The sequence below is a fragment of the Chelonia mydas genome, chromosome 16 (assembly GCF_015237465.2).
Source record: "Chelonia mydas isolate rCheMyd1 chromosome 16, rCheMyd1.pri.v2, whole genome shotgun sequence".
Classification (NCBI taxonomy): Eukaryota; Metazoa; Chordata; order Testudines; family Cheloniidae; genus Chelonia; species Chelonia mydas.
In genome coordinates, this window is record NC_057857.1 from 13833722 (window position 1) to 13853250 (window position 19529).

General features: G+C 41.8%; 1 protein-coding gene across 29 annotated transcripts in view; it reads right to left on the reverse strand.

The window, feature by feature from the left end:
* The window catches only part of FNBP1 (formin binding protein 1), a 148584-nt gene that overhangs the window by 9862 nt on the left and 119193 nt on the right, over positions 1 to 19529 (reverse strand). For 11 of the 29 annotated variants that reach the window (XM_043530232.1, XM_043530221.1, XM_043530219.1 and 8 more), the window contains 4 exons: positions 7178 to 7287; positions 2871 to 3003; positions 1401 to 1522; positions 4 to 140 (listed from right to left, as the gene is read on the reverse strand). In XM_043530232.1, coding sequence (XP_043386167.1) covers positions 4 to 140; positions 1401 to 1522; positions 2871 to 3003; positions 7178 to 7287 — 502 coding nt within the window. Of the gene's footprint in view, positions 1 to 3; positions 144 to 1400; positions 1523 to 2870; positions 3004 to 7177; positions 7288 to 12118; positions 12155 to 12304; positions 12320 to 15905; positions 15990 to 19529 lie in introns of all 29 variants that reach the window. The other 18 variants (XM_037879332.2, XM_037879341.2, XM_043530228.1 and 15 more) reach the window with 7 other exon arrangements.

Genomic DNA, 19529 nt, shown 5'->3' on the forward strand with positions numbered 1-19529 from the left:
TACCTTCAAATGTATAGAGAGCTTTACAGGTTCCTATGGTTGGAAGTGGTTCTTCGTCATCAAACTCGTCATCAAACTCTGTCACTGGCACCTTCATTTCACTCTCTTGACTTTGCTCCTCTGTGTAACTGCCATCTGGGCTGCTCAAGAAAGGAAAATATACGGCAACTATAGCAACCAGCCTCAGGAGCAGTGTGACAAGGAACATGCACCTGCCGGAAATACTCAGCTGCGGAAAGCTGAAGGCCAGTGAGTGGCTGCAGTTAGGGTCAACTTGGTAATTTAGATACATCGTCAGAATGTGCCTTTGTCAGTCACTGCATTTCCAGCACAATAGGGGAAGTCAGTTCAGTCAACTCCTCCTGCCAAGGCCTCTCAAATGCATCTCTCTCACCTACCTTTCACAATGGCCAACGTAGTAGTTCTTTATGCTACTGCAAAAGGGCTTGCTGCATGTTCAGAAGGGCTGTTCCAACAGAAATACAAGGTGGGTATATTGCTCAGTATCCTTTGCACACTGGAAGATGGGCCTAGGATTTTGGGCACTCCCAGAATTTTTGGGCACCTGGATATTTCCCTTTCTAGTTTTCAGGGTTATTTCCATTAGGAGATACCTCTATAGTGGTGTGTAATGTCTGAAAACATTATATGCACTGAACAAGTGACATGCAATAGTTCCAGAGCAGCCAGGATTAGAAGTTTCCTGAGACAGCCAGCTCACACAAAATTTGCAGTCCAATTTTCCATTCCCAAGAGGTTTGGAGGGGTCTTTACTAGGAAAAGATGGGATTCCATCCAGAGTGTTGCAGCTGGTACCCATCCCACACAATATCTTTGTCTTCTTGCATATAAATCCAGAGGAACCCCACAGAAGTCAGTGGGAGTTCTCTGGATTTGCACTGGCATAACAGTACAGAAAGTGGCCCCAGTCTTCAATCTGCTTTGCAGGGGCGAAATTCACATCTATTCAGAGGGCCAGCATGACACCTACGAATCACTTACATCCCACTTAATGTCCTAAATGAGACATGACTGGTCAACAGGTCTTGTGCTAACTCTGCACAGGAATGAATTTTACCCTGTGTGCATGTTTGCAAGTGACAGAACCAGACGGGGCTTTAGAACTGTTAATATTATTCCTTGAAAACACTCACTCTCTTTGCATTTCCCCAATTTTTGCTGTGGCAAATTAGAATTTTCTGCATCAAAGTAAGGAATTATTTTCTCAGAGTGGCAGCTTGCAGTCTCATCATGGATTAGGCTTGTTGCATGCAAGATTTACACATCTATTGTTGAAGAACGGCAGCACCTTGTAAAGAAGAATTTGTCGCTAATGAAACCAAGGGAGGTGGAACAGTAATTAGCAAGCTAGTCTGGACAGCTCTGTACAGATACTGTACCTCTCCCGGTCCTGTGCACAGTTACTGACGGCTGAAGTGTTCTGGGTGTCATACATTCCACTCTGCCGTCTGGTCTGTTCAGTCCGCACAGGTAGCCTGCCTTCAACTTCAGCCAGCCAACCCTGCAAACAGAAAGCAACAGGTTTCATATGCCTCTTTAATGCACCAGATAGCCAAGGGACAGAGTTTGCTCTTACTTTGCCCCTTGGGAGATATACCTATCACTTGAACCACCAAACTACAGGCAAACTGTCAACTACTATAAACACACGTAAATTTAGCTTCAAACTGCTGTCATCTGAGGTGAAGGGGAGTAGATTCTGCATTCTAAATCTATATTTAAAAATAGTAATGTTGCCAAAAATGTATAGGCTGATTCAAAACACTGCATGAGTCACACCCCTGCTGGCTTAGCAGCAGGAGTTTACTGGAGCTGGGCTGAAGTGCTGCTGGTCTAGGAACAATGAGGTAAACAGAAGGAAGCCATGATAATTTCAGAAACATAGAAGCACCAAAAATATATCTCTTATTGGCCAAATGGAAAAGGACAATAGTTGGAAAGAAAGGAAAAGCTGTCGGCTTTCAAAGGGGCCTCACAAGCAATGGAGAGTAAGGCAAACAGATGTGACAAGCATCCAGAATTAATTGGCTGTGTGCGTTTAAATCCACAACATAATCTATAGCGCATGGAATGTAGTCCTTCCCTGTCCTTACTTCTGGTGTAATTACAATAGTTTCTGTTTATAATGGGTTCAGTTATTCCTACTATTAGTCATACTCCAGAGTCTTTGTATCTTTAAAATGCTTTCTGTGGACAGCAGAGATTGTTCCTTAAAATGTGCTTCATCTCATGGTTTCTGTCCAGCTCTCAGACATTTAGATAGCTCTGTCCATAGATCCTCTTCACATTTACCATAGCAGCTTCCTTAGACAATAATGTGTTTCACGATTGATTTTTTTAATCCTGTTTTGGATTCCCACGAGATCTGGGTGGGGGTTGGCTGGAGACGAAGCTTTTCGTGCCCATCAGTTTTTACCATCAGCAGATATCAGACTGGCAAAACGCACCTTCGGGTGTGAAAAGAATAAAGTGGAGTTTTTCCAAGCTCTCACCTGGTATCTATGTCTTCGGAGAGGCATTTAAAACCTGATATTGTTGCAAATGCAAGAGTACCAGAGCATTTCAGGGCATTCTCCTGCATTCCCCTGATCTACATAAGCCATTTTCTGTGACAAATTACAGAAAAATCGAGTTGGCTGACAACTACAGAGGAAGGATCCAGGACATATTTATGCTAAAAGGTGGCTGTAAGGCTCCACTTCAACAACATATTTAAATACTGCCTGACTATAAGCACTTACTTAAATCCATCCCTGTTAAGCATGCACTTAAATGTTTTCCTGAATCAGAGCCTATTTATTTAAAGCTACCATCATGAAAGTGCATTAGTACTTAAACCCCTTCCAGACCTCAAATTTCTGGGCCTCTAGTCGCAACTTTTCCATATTTTGTCCCAGTTCAGCTAATTTGTGATCCACACTGGCTGCATCTCCCATCTGCGGGTTCTTGATGTAGACATCTTTCATTTTTGTTAAGGCATCTCTGTGAGAAATAAGGAAAATGCAACACCAGTAAGTCAGGCAGCAGCTGGGTGTGTAAATCCTTCTGGAGAAACCAAAAAGTTCCAGAGCAATCATTCTGTGTTTATGGTTCAAGCACAACGGGCTACAGGTGTAACAAAGTGTGGGGAGAAACTATGCCAGGGCTTTTGTTTTGTTTAGTGCCACCCATTTACTAATTAAAGATCTCTCCTTAATGTATCAAAGTTGTCTGCATGGAAGAGAGTTTATAAACTATCAGGCATTGCAAGACCTGGGAATAGCCTTTAGCAACAATTTGTAAGACTTGAGACACTTCACTGTATATAAGCGGGATTCTTCCACACTTAGCCCTGGTCTACCCTAGTGGGGGGATCAATCTAAGTTACGCACCTTCAGCTACGTGAATAACGTAGCTGAAGTCGTAGTACTTAGATCGACTTACTGTGGCGACTTACCGTGGTGAGTCGACTGCTACCGCTCCACTGTCGACTCTGCCTGCACCTCTCATGGCGCTGGAGTACAGGAGTCGAAAGGAGAGCACTCGGGGGTCGAGTTATCGCGTCTAAGCTAGACGCGATAAATTGATCCCCGCTGGATTGATCGCTGCCCGCCAATCCGGCGGTTAGTGAAGACATACCCTTTGTCACGTTAAGCCTTACTCCACAAATAGCCCATGGGGTTTTTTCAGTGTAACTAAAGTGGCAGAATTAGCTCTACAAGCAAATCATTTCCAAGAGTGGCACAAGAAAGGTACTGAGCCAGTGTAAACAGGCAGGATTAGATTTAGATGAAAATGAATGGGAATTGGGCATCCAACTAATCTGAGGAAAGGTGACTGTATTCTTGGGTTAGGATACAGGGAGAGTCAAGATGTGGAATTGTCTTTCATTCACACCCACAGCTCTCCACCTGCAAAGAATGGCCTCTGAACTCGCTAGATTGGGGTGGGCAAACTTTTTGTTCTGAGGGCTACATCTGGGTATGGAAATTGTATGGCGGGCCACGAATGCTCGCAAAATTGGGGATTGGGGTGCGGGAGGGGGTGAGGGGTGCAGGCTCCGGGCGGCGCTTACCTCAAGCAACTCCCGGAAGCAGCAGCATGTCCCCGCTCTGGCTCCTATGCGGAAGGGCAGCCAGGGGGTGCCGCACGCTGCCCCTGCCCCAAGCGCTGCCCCCGTAGCTCCCATTGGCCCACAACTGTGGCCAATGGGAGCTGTGGGGGTGGCACTTGGGGTAGGGGCACCATGCAAAGCCCCCTGGCTGCCCCTCCACATAGGAGCCAAAGCGGGGACATGCCACTGCTTCTGGGAGCCGTGCGGAGTAGGGCAAGCCCCCGACCCTGCTCCTCGGCTGGAGTGGGGAAAGTCCCGGACCCCACTGCCCAGTAGGAGCTCAAGGGCCAGATTAGTTTGCCCACCTTGCGCTAGATAAATATCTTCCCAGTCTTATGGACATATTGAAGTGCTTATATCATCTCTCCACATCCTGGGCTGAATGCCATCCTAGAGAATAGGCTAAAGACTGGGATATGGGCATTCCAGTACCAGAATGGAGTGCTAACCAGAAACTCTCGCTCTGCCTACTGCATTGTGTTCATCTTAAGAATATGCAACATAATTTGCTCCTGATAGCAGGAATCCTTGTTTTCCATGATAAAACCCCCAAAATTCTCTGATAAAAAAAACCCCATAAAAATCTGCATTTTTCCACAATTAAAATGAAATCTGTAGCCCACGCCCTGCCGCCCAGGGCTGGGGGCCCGAGTCCCACTGCCCGGAGCTGAAGCGTCAATTTCCCATATTCCTGCGTGCACGCTGATGGCAGTGGGTTTTACTGTATATGTTTTTATTTTTTCCCAAAATGTAAAAACTAAAGATTTTTTGTAAAAAGACAACTTCTGCATTTTTTTGCATTTTTCAGGGGCAAATGGATTTCTAGGATCCCTGCTGATCAGTTTATTTCACATTGCTCCACTGTTCAGACTAAAACTAAATCCAGATCGTTTGGCTTGGTAACAGTGTACAACAGATGGACCTTAGGTCATGATGTGACACCATGTCTAGTTAAGTTATGCCGCATTCTGAGATTGTGTTAAAGGCTACACATTTCATATCAACTCAGGTGCCAAATACCTAGGATCTCAGTGATGGTGCTTTTGAAGCACAATATCAGGAATCTGATCTCACAAAGCCAACATTAACACGCTACATGGCTGTCCTGTGCTCAACTAGAAGGCATGTCCCGCAGAGTCAACTTTCATGGCAATGTGTTGCACCTGACCTGAGGCAGATTGAGGATGAATTTTAAGAGATTTTCTCTGCAGAACAAGAAACATTTTAGGATTCAGAAATGAGTTGATTTATGAGCCGAGTTCTCATTACTGGTGTGATTCTTCAGCATTGCTCCAGGGATTACTTGAATCAAAGTCCCACGATCCAAGTTATAACTCTTTTTATTTGAGAGGTTCCCACAAAATCTTTGACAATGGCAGCCCTGTGTCTGCTTTTGCTTTGTGCATGGAGAAACTGGGAAAAGGAGTGGGTGGCAAGGAAGTGGGATTGTTCTGTGACTGGAGCCTTAAGGGGCATTATTTCAAATTTTAACTCATGGTTTTTTTTATTCATTCTGTGTGTCTCTGACTGTTGCTGTACCTTGCTCACCAATCTTATATCTCTGTCTAATGTAGTCCTCACTCTGCACTGATTTCATGTATGATCTTAATATTAGGTGACACTGAAATCAATTAAAGAAAATTAAGGGGAAAGGGAAATCTATTCAAGGAGAAAAACTATAGCTACCGTATTATATAAAGGGAATATGTGAAACAAAAGTAAACAGCTACCTATAGGCCTCCTGTCTTATTTCCGATTTCTGATATGAAATAGGAATTAACATCCCCACATAACTTATACAACTAAGATGTGGACTGATTTTTAACAGGGTTATCAGATCAAAGTTAAACACTTTTTTTGTGAAAACAAAAACGACACTGGTTAAAAGGCACAATTAAAGGGCCAATCCTAGCCCAAGATGTGAATGAACATAGGAAGCTGCAAATACAAGCGGCCAGAACCGATCAATATAAATGGAGTCACTTGAAGTGCTTGCTTCTCAAGTAGGATAACAAATGAAGTCTCCTAATAACAAATCTGCAAAAGTGCAAGAATCATTAGCTCTTCTGCTTCCAGGAAATGGACACCGGAGAGCACGGAGACTTTTAAAATGGGCACTGATGAACAATCTCACACTTTTGTCAACACAGCCCTGCGGATAACAGATTGTGTTATTAGGAATCTCCCTAGTGCATGTGATTCCTAAGCCTAAAAAGTACAAAAGCTTTTGGCTAAGTCTCAAGTGACTATACAGTACTAGGTTAATATTGGATTTTCCGTCTATTGGAGGACTATATCTTGCATTACAGGGGAATGTGTTTGATAATCTAGGAAGTGTTTTCCATCTCTGTTATAATCCTAAACTCATGAGCAATAACAAGATGCCAGAAATGGAAAGCTTCCAAGATTGCCGTACACAGGCCTGATAATATTTACAATAAGCCACCTGCTCAGTGCTGAGGGATCTGTGATTTCAGTAGTCCTGAAAGACATGGTGGTTTGGCTAACTGAAGAGAGATGGATCCTGTATTAAAATACTGTAAATACTGGGGCTGATTCATAGTCAGAGGCAAATACAAAGTATCTACGCCTCCAGCCTGGCTCAGAAGTACACGATTGCTCAACTTAAAAAGACCGTGCCAGAAAGAAAAACTGTCTGTGGTGGCACCACCTACCCAAGTCACTGAGATTTTTGTGCTTTTGCCTTAGTATCCTGATACAGCAGTGGTGGAATGCACTGCAAAAGTGGGTGGGATAGATAATGAGCAACCCTTCCTTCTGCTCTTTTTGTTTAATTTAGACCTACAGGGAAGGACAATTAACTTCAGAACTTAGACCACAGGGGAATTTTAGCTCGTCTCCTGGCTGTTTTTAGTCATCTAGTGCCCTTTACATCTTCTATTCCAAGAGCATCATATCAAATAGCGATTCACAGAGCATGACTTACTATCTTGTTCTTATTTGTTGCTTGTGAAAGAAACAGCTTACTAGTGATGTTTCAGACACTACTGTTCTGCTAAATGAAAGCCTTTCTCGAATTCTTTATTGTATCGTTAGGCCTACCTTTGATCCATCTCCTTCTGAATGTCTTTGTTTAGCTCATCAACCTTTTGCTGGAGTTTCTTTCTTCTTTGCTCAGGTGGGAGATTGCTGAAGTCCTCTGGTCCTCCCCCCTACACACAGAGTGGGAGGAAAGAAAAAGGCAAATGAGAGACTACAAAATTCTGGTCCATCCTTCAAAATTCTACTTTGAAAACACCCCACAGGAAAATCTGTGCAAAATCACCCTAGTGTGAAGCATTTGCATGCTTTATTTTTAGATCCCTAAAGCCTTGAATAGTTTGGGATGTGGATACTTGAAAAACATCCCAAAACAACAGTTGAAATCAGCTGGGGAACTCTGGTGCCATTGACTAGGGTCAACCTTTCTAGAGCCAGCAGCGGGACACTAAGCACAGAGGTCTTTGTCTCATGAAACTTGCTCCCTTCCTCCTGCTGTTTGCCATGGTCAGAGTTTCACACCCATTAGGACTTCACGCAAGATGCACTTATTCAGCCCAGCCCGTTTCTGACTACAAACGGTCACTGCTGAGCTATTTTTAGCTTGGCAGTTGAGTATCGCTATTGATCTCATGCATGGTGGTTTATTTGGCTGCCCCAAGAGGGTAGCTTTTACAGGCCTGTTTAATTTATAGCTCTCTAGTGCCCAGATGCAGTGGGCACTCAGGACACTTTTAAGTGGACAAATAAAAATGAACCTGGAATTTTCCCTAATTAAGATGCAACATAAACATATGTAATTTGCATGAACTTCTTCCATTACTTGTATGTTATTTACATACTAATAGTTTATTGCTTTTATAAGAAAAAAAGATGACTGCACCAATTCTATTAGTTATGTGGAAGTTCAAACGGGGCAAAATTTACCCTTCCCAGAGTAACAGTACAAGGCCTTGTCATCACTTAGATCCCTCATGTGCAGCATGGCCCTGGTGCCAGATACTTGCATAGGGGTGAATTTCACCATCAGCGAAAAGCCCTTCTCACCACATGGAATTAGGGGAAATTATCTGAAAAACACCTAACAAGAGTGTCATTCCTGAGCCACAGATGGCACAGCCATAGAAAACAGACAGCAGAAGACTGCCAGCCAAGAAACATGGAAGCCCAATGCTAGAAGTTGTGAATCTGTTTCCATCCTGATTTAAAACCACACTGGATTTTATCTAACAGAGTTCTATTCTCTACGGAGGCCCAATCTTTCCTGCCTTCCCCTGCTGTGCTGCAGATGTCATCCTCACTGGAAGCACTTTTACTCTCATGCTGTGGTTCCGTTTCCCCTGCGCAACTGTAAACTGCAAACCCACAGCCAGGATATGGCTTCCTCTGGCAACACGCAGATTGTGGGTGCTAGTGCCATAGAAGTAACCTTGATAAAATGGGTAAACCATTTCCCACTCCCTTAGAAGTGCTCTCTGATGTTAAGACTCTCTTGCACTCACTCACACTATAGAAATTTTACCTTTGGGGCTATGCATACAATTTATAACCATACTGTATTCTTTCCAGTGGTTCACGATGGATGCACCACATGTTGAATCCCTGAACCATCCAGCGGGTCTGGTTCTCCTCTCGCTTACACTGGTTTAAATCAGGAATAATTCCATTAGAGTCACGGAGTTATACTATCAAAAAAACCAGAACAAGAGGGAGGAGAATCAGGCCTCCCATCTCTCATCTGTTTCTGATTTTGTCTGAAACAAAATACCCCGTCTGCCTTCAGACTGCTGCTCCCCTTCCTGGCAGCACAGGATTTATAGAGTAGATAAAACATATGCAGTGAGTTTCTGAGCCTTTATGATTTTTTTTATGGCAGTCCCTGCTTTCTCTGGCAGGGAGATGAGTGGAGGGGTTATGGTGAATGAGGCTGAGGACATCTCAATATTAATAAACTAGCTTTACCCTAATCTAAATTACTAACCTGAATTTATACAGAGGATTTCACAAACGTAATGCCAACAATTCCTTCATACAAAGGGATATTGGGGTTGGGGGGAGGGAAAGCCGACCATGCAAATGCAAATCCAGACAAAGTTCAGCTGGCCAAGCAGCTTACTGATGGCTTGTGATCGAAGTTGCTAGGTGGATTGTGTTAAAATGCCAAATGCTTTCCTCAGAAGAGTGTGATTCAGCAAATACTTTGCCTCAAAAGCAGCACACGGACCTTTTCAGCTGCGCACTGGCTGGGTTCTCCAAGACAGCCTGCTTTTTCCGAGTTGTAGCGAGTGCTGTGTTCTAGACAGAGCCTGTGTGTGTAGGAAGGGAGCGGAGGGCAGTTATAATGGGTCACCTTGCGCTCCCCCCAGCCCTAGTAGGAGTGGGAGCGTAACATACACTGAACAGGTCATTAAGGAAAACTGGCACAACAGCACTCTCACTTAAAGGGACAATGATCTCCCATATCCCTGGGCTTGGTCTCTTTAGTGGAATTTAAGTCCACTTCAAAAAATATTCCCATTTTATGAAAGGATTAGAAGGCAAAATGAATGTGAATGCAGGAAATAACAATGGTTTTACCAGTTAGCTAAAATATGGTACATTCCAAAATCTCATGCCACACCCTGTAATCCTGGACAGATTTGATTTATTACCTCCACCACATCATTAGACTCTTCATGCTACAGGAGAGGTCTGTTTTCATTTACTCTTGTTCATGCAAATGTCATTTTCTTTAAAATATTCCCCATCCCCGGTACAGGCATTACAAGAGGTCCATGTATTTTGCCAATGGAATAAGATCATTAAAGATGTACATATCTTGGTACGTATCAAGCTGAAGAGTCTGGGGTTGTTTGGAGGACGGGAGGGATATGTAGCTACATCAAAGGCTACAAAAACACACTACTTAGAGGATACGCACATGCAACAGACTCCCCCCAATGATACCTTAACTGGAAGTCACAAAAGCACTTAATTGAAAAGGGAAAAGCCCTTTTAACATGGGGGTTTAATTCTGAAACCCTCCTCATCCAGAAACTGAGGCCCACACTTGCAGGATCCAAGCACAGCAGGATTAGCAATACGGTGGGCACTAGTAGACAATATTTCAGACCAATGCATTAATGCGGCATAGAACTGCATCCCTGAGACTCAAAAAGAACCCTCACTGAATTCACTGAGTAACTTCTCATCAAAAAGAAGGATCCAACTTCTGACCCAAAAGGGTCAAGTCAAGAACCTTTTGCGCAGGTTGGCTATACTTTACAGTACACGCTGCTGCATAGAAAGGTCATACACAATGCATCAGCTGCTTACTAGTAATATGACTAGCAAACAGAATGAGTGGAAGGACTCTGTATAAACATCAATGGCTGCTAGCTCTGTGGCTTGGTGGAGAAACAAGGTGGGTGAGGTAATCTGTTTTCCTGGACCAACTTCTGTTGGTGAGAGAGACAAGCTTTTGAGCTACACAGAGCTAAGGGCCAACTGGGTTTGTAAGTAACTGGATCTCTGCCATTTTTCCTTGGGACTGTCATGGGGCTGAAATATTTAGGTTTGGACTGTGTCTGGAAAGATAATGTCTACATTAAGTGATGCTTTGCACTGCATCAGTGGAACAGAAGTGCTTGAAATCCCCATGAAGATGCATAAACCCTGCTGCAGGCATTGCAATGGAGGTGAGAAGCCTTAATGGCACAGGTATTCTTAGAGGAAGCCACCAGTAAGTCTCTCGCCTTGTGACAGAAGTCACCCGTTTTGGGGAGACTTGGCGCAGAATGGTGAACACCACAATAATGGGATGAAAGAAACTTAAAGACCCTGACTGACCGGAAGAAGGAAACCTCCCAAACTAACTTCACTAATGAGCTACTGCAGATCCTTTGAGGCTTCCTAAAACTTAAATCAGTCCTTTGTACCCTCCTACATGTTGGCCTGAAATGATTCAGCAAACTATTTAAATTGAATTCTTCTGGCTGGGATCAGGTGTGGCAAGAAAGCCAAGAGAAGTTATCTAAAACATACCAAGGTTCGGATAACTCTGCCTTAACAGTATGCTGTCTTGGATGTAAAATACAACATCACATCATTTCTTTTCACACGTGCTCTTACCCCTTCCCTTTTCAATTTTGCGATGCATTCTCTTACCGTATTTCGAGATATCATTCCGGTTGTATCCAAGACTAGATTTAGGATTCATATATACATGCTCATTTGCAAATTTAAATCAATCTGAGTTAACCTTCTTGGTTAAGGTTTATTTCACTTTAATTAATTTCATTGTTAGTTTTTCTGGAGGACTATTTAGGGCTGTAAAATGCAGGTAACAATGATTCAGACTTCCAGTGATTATTAGTACCTGAACATGGAAAACATACAATTGATGACCATGTTGCAGTCGGATAAAAGGCTTTTACTTTTCTCTGTATAAAGGGCCACAGCACAGCCACAGTAGAGACACTTATAACATTAATTCTTCCATGTATATTCAGGTACAGCAATAGAACTGATTGGTGTAATTTTTGCTACACTTTTATAGCCCTAGATCAGCGGTTCTCAAACTGTGGGTCGGGACCCCATTTTAATCGGGTTGCCAGGACTAGCTTAGACTTGCTGGGGCCTGGGGCTGAAGCCCGAGACCCACCACCCGGGGCTGAAGCTGATGCCCAAGGGCTTCAGCCGTGGGCATTGGGGCTCAGGTTACAGGCCCCCTGCCATGAGCTGAAGCCCTGGGCTTTGGTTTTGCCTTCCCCCTCGCTCCCTGCCCAGGGTGGTGGGGCTCTAGCCTTGGGCTCCCCACCCCACCCAGGGAGGTTGGACTCAGGCGGGCTCACGCTTTGGTTCCCCCTCCTGAGGTAATGTAGTAATTTTTGTTGTCAGAAGGGGGTCATGGTGTAATGAAGTTTGAGAACCCCTGCCCTAGATTACAAAAAAATAAGGATAAACTACACTATAAATTAGAGTTAATTTTTTAGCAGCTTATTAGAAAGATTGAATTCTGATCACCTCTATTAGATTCCAGACCTGCGTATTCAAAGTTATCTGATAAATGTCAAACAAAGCAAACACAAAGAAGAAACAAATTTAAAATTAATTTCAGTCATGTCGTAGGTGTCACAGTGTACACAAAGAAAAACACACATAGAAAACTGTGGTTAAAACACAGGACAAACATGCTGTAATTGTGCTTACCAGCTTGAGAGAAAGCTTCATGTAAAAATTGTAGGAGTACAGGAAAAAAGAGAAAAAAAACAAGCGCATCAGTAGAAGAGGAATTTCTTCAGTCCTACTGTTATAATAAAACGACACACGTATTCTCCTCACTGTTGGGATGTGAAAATGGGTAACAGATCTGTGCAAAAGTTCACAAGATGGGCCACACACTACCATTCAGCTGCCATTTCATCAGTGGAAGTGGAAAAGGAAAACATGTTACACCTTTGCATATTTGCTTTGGCAGTGCAGGTGAAAACGTGACCCAGGCTGACTGACTTCAACGCTAAGATAGCAATAGCATATCCCCTTTAAGTTGCATCTTGCACTCAGCAAAACTGGTGCTTTACAATACTTACATAATTAGGTAGGTTATCACACTCAACGCTGAAGAGGCGCTGAAACACACGTCACCGGTGCCAGCCATGCTATACAACTCTTTAGGGCAGGAAGTGGGAAATAATAAGGAATTGAAATTCTGCCAGGACATCGGGACTAACCCTTGGACCCCTCCTGTAAAACATGCCATGGGATCTCTAATGATTCCAAGTGGTCAGGGCCTAGATTGCATGTCTCCACCCAAAAGACAGTATTCCCTTACTACCATGCTGGAGCATTAATTAAGAAGGAAGTGTCCTCTGTGTAATAACCAACACCACAACTTGCAGCACCTTGTAGGTCTCTCATCCAACTACTAATCAAGCTTGTTTAGATTATAAGGTCTGACAAGATCACAGCAAAGAAAAAAAAATCTCTACCCTTCTTTTTACCCAATTATTTCCATTTATGATTTTCACTTTTATCTCCATGCCCACGCTATTGACCAATATGCAAGTCCCTTATATGATATATACAATCTCTTTCCTCAAAGGCTGCTATATTTCTTTATGTACAGCCAATACGTTATCATTCAATTAGCCTGGATACTAAGAGCCTGAGTGTTGTGCATTAAAGGCCATATGAGTGTTTTGTCCCTGTCCTACAAAACTTACAAATACAGCTCTCTTAAATGGTGTTGCAGTACCTCATTACAGTGCCTTCTTACCTGTGTTGCAAAGCCACTGTCACAGCTGCAACACAGGGTGCTTTCCAAGAGCTGCACCGAATACGAAGTAGTATTTCAGCACCATTCCATACTGGACTTAGGGGCATGATTTAACTGCAGTTTAATACAAGAAACTGGGTTTTAAAGGTTATTGCTTGGAAGAGAGGGAACAAATCCAACTTTGTTTCCCAAGAGCTCATCCCACCTCATTCTCCGATAACTTGCATTCTGACTGTGTTGCAAGCCTCTCAGGTGTAATGGCTGGGATTCACAAACTATGTCGCAAACCCCTAGAACGTATAAATGCATTGAAATATACTCTGTGCTGAAGCAAAGAAAGTCAGATGGAACGTGGAAGGCAGGCACTCCGCTCACACCATGAGCTAAGCCATCATTTAAGACTGCAGTGCACTTCTGCATTCAAAAGTTGCATGCAATTGAAAACTGGGAAGTCCATTGGTTATTGTGTTCTGATCTTTAATAAGCTAACAGATGTGCCAGTTTTAGGCAAGCACAGTTCTCTAAGACTGGACCTAAAATAATGGTAGGGCAGTGGAAGCACAAGTTAAGCACATCTTTTTTTTGTCATTGCATTTTAACCTTTAGGAAACTCTAAAGGTTATTTACAGTCACTTGGCAGAGTCTAATTTTATATTAAAATAAAAATAAGCCAAGCATTCAAAAAAAAAAATGTGGTCTTAAAACAAATAATGATATATTGCCCATGAATTGATCCATCCTGAATTGCATTTTTGTGATAATGAAACAGGTCAACTAGGTTCCCCTGCAGTTAAGTTAGCCAGTAAATAAAACCATGGCCCTAACCCCAGAGCCTAGAGAAGTCTAACTCAAGAAATGAAGAGGCCTTTGAAATAACCAAACAAAAGTAATCTATTTTTGAAAGAAGAGGAATAATTATACAAATGAAAGGAGGAACTGACTAAATATCTTGCTGAAGAAATTCAAATCTAGGCAGCCCTTATTTTCATAATTGCTTTAGCATTCCTGTGAACTTTAGCATAGACATGATCAGCACAAGTTGAGATCCTTGTACACAAATACACACAACAGTTATGATGCAGAAAAAATATTTACCTACAAAGCACTCTATAATGCACAAATGTTTGCTACATGCGCTACATTGTAAACACTAATCACTCTAAAGACTAAACTATGGCCAAAGAGTCATTAGCATTAAAACTATTCTTTTACTGTAAATTCAGCAAACGTTAAGGAATAATAGACACTGCATGTCTAATTCATATGTTGTTGTTTGTTAAGTATTATGAAAACCAGAAATTTGATAACACCCCCAAAAATGTACAACAGGCATTGTTATGCACAGCATGAATAACAAAGCAGTAGAGATTCTAATAGGTTGTAAATCAAATGAAAACAATGAATTTAAAAGCAGATTCCAAGTTTTCTGGTTTTGAAAAACATTGACATTATGTGGCAGCAACTCAACTGCTGTACATCTGAGAAGACTGAAAACAAATGTGTATTAAATGTAGTTACTAAATGACTGCTTTTTTGTTTGGCCAATTCTGCTGGGTTTTCACAGTTAGAGATTTGCTCAGTTCATGTGAGAATGGGGACTTTTCTCCAAATGATTAGAGGGTAACATTTCTAGAAAATGTAACGAGCAAATCCCATGCAACTGTTCCTTTCAGACAGGTCTAACTTAGCATTGCAGGGAACAATGAAGAGCCTAAGAGCCACAAGCTTCAATAACACATGAGAGAGCACGAAAGCCGACAAGTCCATGTGTTATTGGACAATCACGGACACTAACCTCACTTACAAAAGACAGGGGATTGAAATAAATCACCGGACATCGGGTTTATCAAAGGCTAAAATGTTTTATCTTTGATCCTGCAACAATCTCCTCTACAGTCTGGCTTCGTGAATCTTGTTTAGAAGTCACAGCTCTCGATCCCATGAACCACAAATGTTACGTGACGTTCAGGGAAGCCATAGTGGTGGTAGCAGTGCAAGTTAAAGCTCTGTTGAAAAGGTGCAGTATATACCACAGCATGAATGCACTGCCATTCTGCATGGACAGGCTTATATTTACAAAGAGCCACAAAAATATTCTTAACAAATAGAGTGGAACCCTCTTAGAATACCTTTACACAGAAAAACCTCACTGTATAGCAGAGGTCAGCCTACAAGTCTAACCAGTCTTGCAATTAGCACACTGCAATGAGTTGAAATAGTCTGGGATTATGCTTTCCTATAGAGGTTTGTGACAGCTAAACTCACTTTAAGCAGGTTCCATTGTGGTCTGAATTTCCCATGTTTAACCATGTTAGTTGTGCCAATTCCAGCTTTTCCAGTACTGACAGCTGCAACCTCTTTCACAAGATCAGTTGTTTCTATCAGTAAGTCATGGCTCTCCTCACAATGAATTTGTAGTTTCCTTATGCCTTCTGCGAACCTCATTTCCACTGAAGCACCCTTTTGCAGTGTTGTAAGTGGGGTTAGTGACTGTGCAGCAACTGTATGGGTTGATCACACCATACACAAACTTACAACATAGTCCCTAGCCTCAACGGCACACGTGGGTTTCCCTAAAGTCCTCTTCATGAGTTCTTTGTGAAAATACAAAGAGTGAGTCTGCCGGTGAGTCAGCAAGAGAAAACACACACTTGTTAAAGAGGAGACTAACAAGGACACCTCAACATTTACTGTTTCTACAGCAAAAAAGACAGCCCTGGGCTTAATTAGCATTTAAGTGTGATGGTGGAAACCTGCAAGATGCCAGATAACTTCTGACGGATTTTTTCTCTTTTGGTAAATTAACTAAGCATCATATTTTTAAAAACTAGATTAAACATGCCAAATTAGAAACTATTCTTTGTTCAGGCCAGACTAAATTAAGGCTTTTTAAAAAACTGGTCTTGGAACAGGGTATGTATTAAAATAATGAACATTCCCAAGGGCAAGAGATGCAGTTACTTTTCTTGTATGCTGACTCTACATATCACCCAAAACGAAGAAACATTTAGTACAGGCGGACTGATAGTTAAGGTGTCACATTAATGAACAGGATATCACAGAGGCGAGACAAAATGATCAAGGAAACGTATTAACTGGTGCAATGGAAAGAAAAGTTGTAATAAAGTCAACAACTTCCACTAGAAAAGAAACCACAAAATCCCCCTCTCGTTTGTACTGGAATGGCCTGGAGAACAGAATGTGGCTGAGCCCAGTAATATATGTAAAATCTGGATTTTTCTGTTTGTTTAAAAGAGTTGCTTTTTAAATGAAAAAACTTGTGTTACTGCCACTCAGCAATTGTAAAATAAAACAACATAAAATTAATATCAAGTAACAAAGAACTGGATTTTTTTATGCCCTTAAAAATGGAATTTGAAAATGTAGAGCAAGCATAAATGAAACTATGACTTATATAAGTGGTTCCTTATTTTCTGCATATGCTTTTTTTGCCCCTCTAACTTCCCTGAAGGGACACAGTCAACTTAAAGACCATAGTTCTGCCTGATTTAAAAAAAAAACAATATTATTTTTACATATAACATCTAAAATGACTATAATTAAAAGAAAATAAAGAAACACAATCTTTCTTCATTTCTAGTTTGATTACAGCACCTAGTATAGATCAGTTTCACTGTTTCTCCTGTACTATCTGTCAATTTCTTCTATTTGTGTGGGTCTTTCAGAGAAAAAAGGAAGAGAGAAAAATGTTATTGAAAATATTATTCAGAAACCACAGAAATTTGCAGGATGCAGGCACCTGCAACAACTTTTAACTAAATTTTTAAAGACTGACTAGGATTTCAAGTTGCCAGTGACCCTTCATATTGATGCTGACTGAAACCCTTTGAACTAAGCTAATGTCTGCTCTTGATTATTGGATGGACTTCTGCCTCTTCCCAAGGAGAAGGATTCAAGAAATCATCAGTTTGGAGACCTAACTCAAAACAGGTTGAATGTAGGATTGGTATCTCACATAGTTTCTTTGAATATTTGTTAACAGTTTTGTGCTATTTCTTTTTTAAGTTCAGGAATTATTTCTTCACATCCCCGAGCTGCGTAACAACACTCTGTGCTAAATAAAAATTACACGTGGAAGTCACCAGAATTTACTAAACAGCCAAATCCATTCTGAATGCCTGGAATTTATGTAGTAATGGTGTGGTTTTCATTTATTTTTGCATAGCAAAGTGCCAATTACCATAGGAATTTCACACCATGTGCAATTTTGCATTTGTTGACCTAAGTTGTTTAGATCCAGATTCTACCAAACTTGCTCAAATTGAATAGTCTCTTACTAAGCAATTACTCCCACTGAAATTAAGGGGAGTATTTATATAGTATGGGTCAGATCCAACTCCCAGTGAAGTCAGTGGTGATCTTTCCACTGATTTTAATGGGAGTTGGATTGGGCCCTAAGGGACCAATATGAGTAAAGCTGGCAGAGTACTTGAATACTGTGTGCAGATGTGGTCGCCCCATCTCAAAAAAGATATATTGGAATTGGAAAAGATTCAGAAAAGAGCAACAAAAATTATTAGCGTTATGGAACGGCTGCCATATGAGGAGAGATTAATAAGACTGGGACTTTTCAGCTTGGAAAAGAGACTACTAAGGGGGGATATGATACAGGTCTATAAAATCATGACTGGTATGGAGAAAGTAAATAAGGAAGCGTTATTTACTCCTTCTCATAACACAAGAACTAGGGGTCACCAAATGAAATTAATAGGCAGCAAGTTTAAAACAAATACAAAAGGAAGTATTTCTTCACACAATGCACAGTCAACCTGTGGAACTCCTTGCCAGAGGATGTTGTGAAGGCCAAAACTATAACAGGGTTCAAAAAAGAACTAAATAAGCTCATTGAGGATAGGTCCATCAATGGCTGTTAGCTGGGATGGTGTCCTTAGCCTCTGTTTGCCAGAAGCTGGGAATGGGCGACCGGGAATGGATCGCTTGATGATTACCTGTTCTGTTCATTCCCTCTGGGGCACCTGGCATTGGCCACTGTTGGAAGACAGGATACTGGGCTAGATGGACCTTTGGTCTGACCCAGCAGGGCCGTTCTTATGTTCTTAGAGTCTGTCCCTTATTGATTAGATTAACTAAAGAATCTACAGTAACATTTAGGCATCTATGGAGGCTATTTCTATTGCAAGATATTTTGCTAGGATGGGCATACTGTCTGAGCAAACAGAGGGAGTATATAAACAACAGCAAGCTCTAATGAAACATTTTGGTCAGTTAAACACTTTTGCTTTGCCAAACATCCCCTAAATTGCACTGTCCTATAGGGTTCCTGTATTTCTTTTCCACCTGTATTTTCTTTTCTCATCGGTGCAGCAGTAAAAGCTTTCTTCAATATAGGCAGCTTCTCCCAATCTCCTCCTGCCAAATTCCTTCAGTAACACCACTGTCCAATATGTGTAACATCAGAGGTCATCCTCATGTGTCAAATTCAAGCCCTGTTTGATTTGGCAGGAGTAGGGGGAGGGCAGGACAGGCATACCTTATAATATCAATTCTGTAAAAGCAGCGTTAATCCAGATGCTTACTCTGACATAGCTCTGGCCCCATGCAGATGTTTTTGCCGGGGCTACAATCAACCTGCACTAAACATGAGGGGTTGGGTTAGACCATATCTGCACTAACACATGCCAGCCATATTCCTTTTATATAGATACGATAGGTTCATAGGTTTTTCAGGCCAGAAGGGACTATTATGATTGTCTAGCCTTGACCTCCTGCATAACAATGAGCCATAGAATTTCACCTAGTAACTCTGGCCACCAAAGATCAATGAAACGTGAACTTTATGAGTTTTGTAGACAACCAAAGCAGGCTTCCACAACTTAGTTGCCTCTTTTGCTCTGTACTTGTATATGGAGGAAGTGGCCTCAATTTGCCCCACGGAACAAGGTCTAATATTCTAAACGTTGGCTTGTGGTATTGGTGAATCAGACAGGGACAAGTATCTGTTTACACACAAACATCTTGGTAGCTAACGACAAAAGGAAGTGAAATACAGAAAAGCACATCCAAAGGTTTAACGGGGCTTTAACAAGATATTTTCGTTTTTTAAAAAAATGAACGTGTCAGTGGGTAATTAGAGTGATTCTAAAGAAAGCTAGGTGAGCTTTTTACCTTTATAATTTC